Source organism: Sturnira hondurensis, unplaced genomic scaffold (assembly GCF_014824575.4).
Source record: "Sturnira hondurensis isolate 20B ecotype Veracruz unplaced genomic scaffold, ASM1482457v3 Scaffold0018493, whole genome shotgun sequence".
Lineage (NCBI taxonomy): Eukaryota > Metazoa > Chordata > Mammalia > Chiroptera > Phyllostomidae > Sturnira > Sturnira hondurensis.
This window is the reverse complement of record NW_028091124.1, coordinates 3,953,934-3,962,961: the sequence shown is the minus strand read 5'-3', so window position 1 is coordinate 3,962,961 and position 9,028 is coordinate 3,953,934. Positions and strand designations below refer to the sequence as shown.

At 57.6% G+C, this 9,028-nt stretch overlaps 1 protein-coding gene across 1 annotated transcript in view; it reads left to right on the top strand.

Moving 5' to 3' along the window:
* The first annotated feature begins 3,658 nt into the window (after window positions 1-3,658).
* Window positions 3,659-9,028, top strand: part of MROH2A (maestro heat like repeat family member 2A) — a 41,479-nt gene continuing 36,109 nt past the window's right edge. The window contains exons 1-4 of the mRNA XM_037069236.1: window positions 3,659-3,740; window positions 3,938-4,119; window positions 7,104-7,235; window positions 7,461-7,623. Coding sequence (XP_036925131.1) covers window positions 3,659-3,740; window positions 3,938-4,119; window positions 7,104-7,235; window positions 7,461-7,623 — 559 coding nt within the window. The remainder of the gene's footprint in view (window positions 3,741-3,937; window positions 4,120-7,103; window positions 7,236-7,460; window positions 7,624-9,028) is intronic.

Genomic DNA, 9,028 nt, shown 5'->3' with positions numbered 1-9,028 from the left:
TGCGGGCTACCTCAGGGCCCTGAGATGTTCTGGCTCCCCATGGGCTCCTATGCACCTTCATGTTTCTAGTCCTTATGGCCGCTTGTTCACAAGTAAGAGAACCCAACTCGGGAGACCTTAAACAAAAAGGGGGTCCTTTTGTAAGGAGATGGGTTTCCTAAGGATGCAAGGCTCATGGCCAAACCTCCAGAGGGGCCGGGAGGAGTGAAGTCCCTCTTGTCCTTCCCTGCCCCTGCGTGCAATGAGGGACCACTTTACGCTTTCCTCTTGTCCCTCTCTGCTCCCCAGTACCCAGATCTCTCAGCCCCAAGATCCCGAAGGACACTGCCTGGGTTCTCTCTTGCCCAGAGTTCTGAAATCCTGGGAGAAAGAATCTGATTGGTACAGTTGGTTCACTCCTTGTCCAATCGGAATTGTTGGGGGAGGAATTGAGAGTGGAAAACTGTGGCCATTGGGAGCCCATAACTGTGACCCCAGGGGTCAGAGAAGAGGAAACCTGTGAGCTGGGGAGATGCTACCAAATGTGCTCACTACCTCCGTACCTTTTCCCCATTTTCTGCCTTGGTTCTTTCATGCATTTAAGCTCACAGGTTTCTACAAATACAATGTGGGGTTTTGTTTTTTCTTTTTACTTTCAAGTTAGTTCCCATGGCCGTGGAGGTGGGGAGCTCTGTAGATGGACAGTTCATGAGAGTGTCTGGTTTTACGTAGGGATTGTTCGTGTGAGTCAAGTAATAGCATCATGGTCTGAAAGGTAAAAGGCATTTTTGTCGTGGGAAGTCCAGCAGGGCCACTTGTTTGTCCTCGGCCTCAGTGTCTTCGGGTCCTCTCCGGATGACGTATGGAGGGGCATCTCCCTCTTGGCCGGGCTTGCACACTCACCGTGGGTGCTGGAGGAAAGTGGCCCTTGCCCACCACTCCGACAGCCACGTCCTTCGCAGCAGGACTTGTCAGCTCCTCTCCCGCCCCGGCCCTTGCATCTGGGCTGGCCTGTGACCTGCTTTGGCTGATGGGATGCGGCAGAGGTGACGGGTGCCGGTTCCGAGTCTGGGCTCCGAGAGGCCTTCCTGTTTCTGCTCACTGTTTTGGAACCCCGCCTAGCTGCTGTGAGACACGGGGGCCCAGTCACCCTGGTCTCTCCAGCTGACAGCCAGCCAACGGCCAGACACCTGTGTGTGAGGCCATCCCAGAGCCACACCCAACCCTCTGTCTCCTGCAGACGCACAAGCAGCTCCGCCGTGCTGGACTGGGCATGGCCCAGAGTCGCCCAGCTGACCGCCTGTAGGCTTGTGAACAACAGTAAGTGGTTCTTGCCAGGATTACTGTGGAAGCGGCTCGTCACGTGGCTAACTGATACAGTCGCTTCCAGGTCTACATCCATGACACTTCCTGTGTTGGGTCGCTAGACCCGCAGAGGACAAAGGTGTGGCTTACCCACCTCTGGAACCACCGCAGCACCAAGAGCCACACTAAGCTGCTGTGAACTCACGCCCTTGTCACCTGACTGATCTTTGGAAGCGAGAAGGCGGCCCAGGGGGAAAGAGAGGAGGGACGGCAGAGGGGGCTGTGAGGGAAAAGGCCTGTGATAATTGTCTTCTTGAGTCTATTCCATGTTTGTCAATATGTCTCCAAAGGGCAGGCCAAGGAACAATGCTTACATTTTGTGGGGTTCACCACTATTCGGGGGGAGCTCACCTTCTAGCCATCCAGAGTCCATGAAGTAGAAACGGGTTAATGAGGGTAATGGGCTTCCTGATATCAGAGGTGCCCAAGCAGAGCTGAGAACATGCCCCCTCTCCGCAGGGTGGGCAAGCTTCAAGTGCAAGTTTAACTGAGCAGTCAGGCCATGGGCAACTCCGAGTCTTGTTCAGCTGCCCTGTAATGCGTGGGATGAAAGCCTGCCAAAGGCAAGGCTCTGACTGGCCATCTGGACTCACTTGCGGCTTCGAGGGACAGGAGAATCCTTGGCACCTGCCTCTTGGTTTCAGAAAACAAGGCCCCTGCCTTCTTTGAGGTTCTTTGCCTTCTCAGCATGCTGCCAGGAGAAACCCCCCTCCCCATCCTGCAGGTCATCCGGTCCCTTGGGAAGAGGCGTCCTCTTCCCAGAGCCTTTCTGCCACCCTCCTCCCCTCCAGCCGCCCTGACCACACCGCCCCACCCTGGGGCCCTAGGGCAGCATCCCCACGCATCTCGGTTGTGAAGCAACCCCCTCCCACCACTTTCCTTCCCCAAGAGGCCACCGCACTCCACCGGACCCAGCTGGCAGAAGCGCTTCCCCAGCATGCTGGGGGGTTTCCTCGGGGCGTCGTGCGCTCCTCACAGCCCTCAGCTGGCAGAGGCTCAGGGAGGCAGTTGGAGCTCGAGTTCCAAGGGCCTGGAACCCAACGGTGATGGTTCCAGGGAAGCCTCCCCGTCCCCCCCCGCCAGGGGAGCCGGCCCCCATCTGCATTCCCACTGAGGAGCCCAGCTGCCTCTTTTTCTGGACAGCGGCCTGCCGTGGTCCGCTTCACTGCTGATGTGTCTTCGGCCGACAGCGGGGCTGCTTCTTGCGCTGTACTTTGGTTCCACCCGGGAGAGAACTCAGAGAAACGGTCAGCGCGTGGGTCCCAGAGCAGCTCTTTCCAGGACCCGCAGGAGGAAAGGGCTGGGATGGGGAAGGGCTCTGGGCGGGGGTCGGAGACCAAGGAGCTCGGGAGCAGAGGAGAGAGGATGTGGGAGTCTCATCTTCCATCCTGTCATCTGCGTTGGGGTTTGTCGACCCTTAAGAAGCTGCTAACGTTGTGGGGGCCCCTGTCAAGGACCATGAGACTAGCCAAGGTGGATTTCTAATTAATCCTTCATTTTCAGCATCTAGAAAAGAGGGGGGAGGGCCCACTCAACCAAGGGGAAGATTTATTTACTGCTGAGTGACAAGCGACGGTAAGCCGAGCGGCATTTATTATCTCGTAGTTTCTGTGGGTGAGAGCCTGGGTACAACTTTGCAGGGCCCTTTGCTCGGGGGCCCCAGGCTGCAGTCCAGGTGTCAGATGGCTGCCTTCCTTCTGGGGCTCCGTCTCCTCCCGAGCTCATGTGGCCGTGGACAGAATCCAGGTCCTCGTGGTTGTAGGAGCGAGGCCCTCAGTTCCCTGACACGAGGCTTCCTCCCTCAGCTGCCATGTCACGGAGGTTCCCTTTCAAGGCCAGTGGGAGAACCCTTGTCCAGTCTGCTAGGACAGAGTCTGATACGACATCACATGACCAGGGGTGGGGCTTCCCATCACTTCTGCCATATTTAAAAAAAATTTTATTTTTGTATTTTTTTGGAAACAGGGGAAGGAGAGAGAAAGATAGGGAGAGAAACATCCATGCGTGAGAGATACATTGATTAGTTGCCTCTGGCATGCCCCCCACTGGGGACCTGGCTCAAACCCAGGCCTGTGTGCTGACTGGGAATCGAACCAACAACCTTTTGGTTCAAAGGCCTGTGATCAGTCTGCTGAGCCACATCGGCCAGGGCACTTTGCCATATTCTTATTAGTTAAGAACAAGCCATGGGTTCTGCCCACCCTAAAGGGGAGGGGGCGATACAGGGTGTGCCTCACTGGAGGCCACCTGAGAGTGTGTCCACACAGCACGTATTTTGCAAATCTCGTTCATGTCAAAAGAGCCGGAGGGAGAGATGGCAGAATCAGCAACAGACTCAAATGAGCGCCTGTCTGAGGAAACAGAGGGGCCGGACCCTCTGCAACCAGACGATGGTGGTGAGAGTCTCCTGCACCCTTGCATTCCTGACCCCTTGTGTTTCCAGGAGGGCACATCTCAGCTGAGGTCTCAGTTTCTCCACCTGCACTGGGGACAGGAAGGTCCCCGCCCAATCCCCCCACAGGTGGAGCTGAGGCTGGGGGGTGTCGGGGAGGCCTGGGCACAGGGAGCACCTCCTGGACCATCTCTGTCTCAGGGACTTTCCAACAAGTCACAAACCTGCTCAACATCATGGACAGCGAGTCAGCCACGGCGGACACTTCTGGGGTGGGTCCTAGCCTGCGGAAGGCGCTGGCCTCAGCGATCATCGCGGAGAAGGCCGCCAGGGAGCCCTGTGTGGTGATGAGCTCCCTCATCCGCTGCCTGCAGGTGCCACAGGTAGGGCCACCTCCCCTCGGCCGCTCCCCTGAGTCCAGGGCCGGCGGCTGCTTGTGGCCACCCACTGCTCGGCACACGGACACCGGCCCTCCAGGGTGCAGGGCTGGGCGCTGCTGGGTGCAGGACATGGGCAGGACTGTGAGGCTCTCTCCTTGAGGACCCAGTGTGGCCGGGGGCTCTGACAATTTTCAAGACTCCTCTGTATGGAGATACAGTGGGTTTGGGAGCCATTGTTCTGCGGCAAGACAAGGCCAGCGGGTGCAGGGGAGCAAAGACTCAGCCAACCCAGGGCACAGGGACGCTGGGCCAGTGGGGAGGCTGGTTGGTGGGGCAGGAGGCTGGAGGACAGGGTGCTGAAGGGACAATGGGAAGTGTAATGAGAGACCGTGGTGGTCCCTGGACGACAGGGCTTCGTAGGGCAGGGTTCGGACCAGACCAGAGCCTCAGAATGGCCTTGTGAAAACCCGGATGGCCAGGCCCTGCTCCACTGTGGCTGCTGGTCTGGAGGCCATGCTGGGAGAGCTGCTGGAGTGTGGACTGTCCTGTGGCCTTTGGGAGTGGGCGGCAATGGGGTTCTTTACAGAAAGTTTGATTTTACAGAGCAGTGTGTGCCAGCCGTGGAGGAGGGGTGCCAGGGTCCACGAGCACAGGCCGGCGGGCGGGTCTCATACCTGTCTTTTAAATGCAGGTTTTAGTGCCATTCAGGTGTGGCAAGGCCAACGCCTCAGGAGGCAAATGCCCTCGGAGAGACAGTGCTTCAGGCACTGATCCCACAGGGCATGGGAAGCAGCAGGACCAGGCGAGAGGCCGAGGCAGTGAGGGGATCGCATGGCCGACGGTCGTCATGGTGGCTTCTGTGGGAGAGGATCGGGCTGGGGGTCGGCTGGTGTGAGTGAGATCAGTGGGCCCTGGGTGACGGCTGCCCCTGGCTGGCTGATGCCTGGTCCTGGGTGGTCAGGGCAGGTGGGCAATGGCCTGGAGCACACGTCCGGTGGCTGGGGCATGGGCCCTGAATCAGCTGGTTGGCCTCTGACACCTGTGCTCCCGAGTGAGTTGTTCACCCCCTGCAGGAACCGGCCAGCCTGCGAGTGACAGTCTCTGTAGGGTCAGCAAGACCCCAGATGTCAAAGCCTCAGAAATGGACAAAATTAAAAAACAAAACAAAGCATGATTAATACTCAGGCCATAATCAGTAATCGGTAGTGATAAACAGAAACCTCACAAGTGGGCATATTTTTTAAATTGACACGGGTCAAAGATTTTAGTTGTTTGCTAGTTAGTGAAGGAGCCAGGAAGATGCTAAAATCTGTTAAAATGAGAATTCTAGTTATATTCTTTGCCAGACAAAATTCAATTGCATTGTCACAGCAAGAATCGTTTTCATTGCCGTGGAAGAAACATTATGTTTTCTTTTCTGTTTACTTATTTATTTAGTTTGAGAGAGAGAGAGAAACACTGATTCATTGTTCCACTTATTGACACAGTCATTCGTGGATTCTTGTTTGTGCCCTGACTGAGGATTGAACCCGAGACCTTGGCATATGGGGATGACACTCTTACCAACTGAGCTACCCAGCCAGGGCCACTGTCATCAGTTTTCTACAACTTTCTTCTATCCCCACGGGGCCATGCGGTCACCTAGACCACCCCAGGATAGAGGTGCCCACTCCCACAGGCCCCAGAACCCCCTGCACAGGCTGGCAGCTCCACGCGCCCCTCCGGACGGCCACCCAGCACCTGTTCCATACCAGCTCCCCAGCCTTGGACGGTGTGTCCCTTGTGACCATAAATATTGTCCAAGGACTCATCTGGATCCCGGAAAAGGCTGGTCCTGTTACGATTTGGCCGTTTACGTGGGTGCAGTGAGAGTGCTAATTAAGCACATACGTCGCCTTGAGTTACGGGGGGTGGGGGAGGCGGCGATACCGCCCCAAAGCAGGTAAAACCAGTTCTTGGAGGTGGAGGGATCACAAAGAAAATCTTCGTTTTTTACGTACAAAGCACAGACACGCGTACAGCTCAGAAAGAGATACATGATATATTTGTGGTGTTAAGATTTCATGGTGGACGATTAGGGGAAAATGTCCAAGAAGGGTCCTTAGGGAGCAAGAGAAAAAAGAAATGGTTGACAATCACTAGCCTCCAAAGGCCCCAGGGTCCTCTTCGGCCCAGGGGCCCCGTGAGCAGTCTCTGGCTGGCGTCTACAACCCTCTGGGACTCGCAGTACCGACACTAGCAAAACGAGACCAGGACACTCTGTACCAGATTTCTCTGGGACACATTCATGTGTCCTAGAAAAATTTCTCTTTTCTTGAGGTCCCCAGATTTGGTAAGGTGTCTGGACTGATGGGAAGTGGCCTTCTTACTGCCTAAGGGAGGAAGGCTTCTTCCCAGAGTGCTTTGCAGGCAGTGGGTCCTGCACAGAGTCGGCCCTCCTTCCTTCGGAGTGGCTGAGTCCTGAGTCAGGACTCTGCGGGTGTGGTCTGGGTGGGGCTGCCCCTTTGTGCAGTGCTCTCACTTATAACAGTGATAAGTGCTATCTGGGAGGCTAAACAGGGTCAGAGGAACATTCCCTGGTCCCCAGTGCTCCCTCACTCGGCCAAAGGGCAGGGCAAACCCCACTCCCGGGACTCGCAGCTGGGCGGGTGCCAGCTTTGTGGTGGACCTTGCCTGCCGACCTTGTGATGCCCGCCTTGCGGTGTTCACCAGACTGAAAACAGGGGAGAGGAAAGAGATCTGCAGGCTACCCCAACAGGGCCAGCGAGAGGAGCCGATGGGAGAACGCCAGGAGGGGAGGTGGCAGAGATGGAGGGGCCTGGGTCTGAGGCCTGGGCAGTTGGACGGATGGGGCATGTCCCCAGAAGGGGGTGCGGGGAAGACCGGCGAAAGGAGAAGACAGTGGCCGGTGCCCTCGGCAGGCCTGGCTCTGTCCCCGGCCCCACCGCTGGGCCCAGGCCCTCCCGCCCACCATGCTTGTTTCCCAGGTCCCCACCCAGCGGAAGGTCAACATCTACGGCATCCTCCAGGAGATCATCCAGCAGCAGGGGGAGCTGGAGGAGCGGTGTGTCCAGAGGCTGGTGGTCGTGGCCTCCAAGGAGATGCGGGAGATCCCGGAGGTAGCGGGACTGCGGGCTCCGCCGGTACCCTGCCCCAACCTACCCAGGGGCTGGGCTGCGGGGGGCGGGGCCCTCGTTGCCCAAGGCCCTTGTCCAGTCACCTCACGGGGCTGGGACAGGCTGAGCCCCAGGGGCCCACAGAGGCTGGGGGCGTTGTGGGGCAGGCGGGTCTTTGTGAGGGCCCAGAGGGTGGTGGCATCACAGGATGCTTCTCCGCCCCCTCAGATGGAGGGGTACTTGAGGGCGGAGATGGCCAGTGACACCCTGGTGGCTCTGTCCCGAAACCACTTCAGCATGGTCATGTATGAGATGCAGCACCACCTCAGGCCTCTGGACCTCCCGGATGAGTTCGTCATCATCACCCTGGCGAAGCTGGCCAACGGCAACGGTAGGGCGTGCGGGTCCTCTGCCGTGGGGCGCCCCCTTCAGGCTGGCCCAGGGCCCCTCCTGGCCTCAGTCTCTTTCCGGGTCTGTCCTTGTCTCCGACCCCCACCCCTTCCATCTCTTCCTCTTCCCATCCTTCTCTGGCGTCCCTTCTTTTCGTCTCCGCGGGTCTCTCTCGGCTGTGAAGATCTTCCCCCGAGGTCTCGGCCTCACACTTTGGTCTCTCTTCCGACGTTACTCCGCCTCCTCCGATCCCTCCCCTCTCTCCCTCCGAGGCTCAGCTCCTCTCTGTCTTCTCATCTCCCTTCTTGGCTTTCCTTCCTTTCTCTCTCGCTCTTTCCTGTCATGCCGCTGACAGGCACTGAGCTCCACGTGGGCATTGCGGTGGGTGCTGGGCCACAACAGTGAATAAGACAGGCATGCCCTTGTCCTCATAAAAGACCATAAACAAGCAAACAAGAAAATAAGTGGAGCCCTGGCTGTGTGGCTTCATGGACTGAGCATCGGCCTATGAACCAAAGGTCGCTGGATTGACTCCCGGTCAGGGCACATGCCTGGGTTGCAGGCCAGGTCCCCGGGGGGTTTGTGAGAGGCAGCCTGTCCATGCTTCTCTTGCACATCGTTATTTCTCTCCCTCTTTATCCTTCCCTCCTCCTTCTCTAAAAATAAATAAGTAAATAAAATATAAAAAGAGGAAAAGAAGTGATCACCGTATGAGATGAAGAGGTCAGGCTGGTGGCTGCTTGAGATCAGGATGGGAGAGAGAACCTCATCTCAGCTGGGTCCTGATCGAGGTAGTGATATTTGGCTGTGGCCTCAAGGATGAGATGACGCCCTGTGTGCGGAGAATGGGATGAGCGGGAACACCATGTGCAAAGGCCCTGTGGCAGGACAAAGCTTGGCCTCTCCGAAGAGCTGAGGGGTTGCCGTGGCTGGAATTAGAGAGTGAGGGGAGGTGGTGCAAGGTGAGGCCGGGCAGTCGGGCTGGCCAGGTGGGCACGGGGCCCTGCCGTGTTGGAGGGCACCTGCGAGCTCCCGAGGGTTTTAGGCTGTAGCTGCCTGGAGACGTGTGGCTGCTGTGTGGGGGCACATGGGGTAGGACACGTGGAGGTGTGGAGATGGTGGCTCGGGCTGGAGTGCGTTTGGTGAGGGACGGGTGGTAAGGATGGGGTTTGGCAGGTGGGACTGTGCCAAGTTGTGCGTGGGAGGTGAAGAGGAAGTGAGAGACGCCCATGGGTCTGGCTTGAGCAACAGGGTGCGTGGGTGGTCGTGTCCTAGGATGGGAAACGGGGGGGAGAGACAACTGAGAGCTCGGAAGAAACCTCATTTGTGTGTACTGAGTGCCCATTCCTGTGAGGTGTCCAGGTGGGGAGGCCATGCGGGGGCTGCTGTGTGGATGTCGGGTGCAG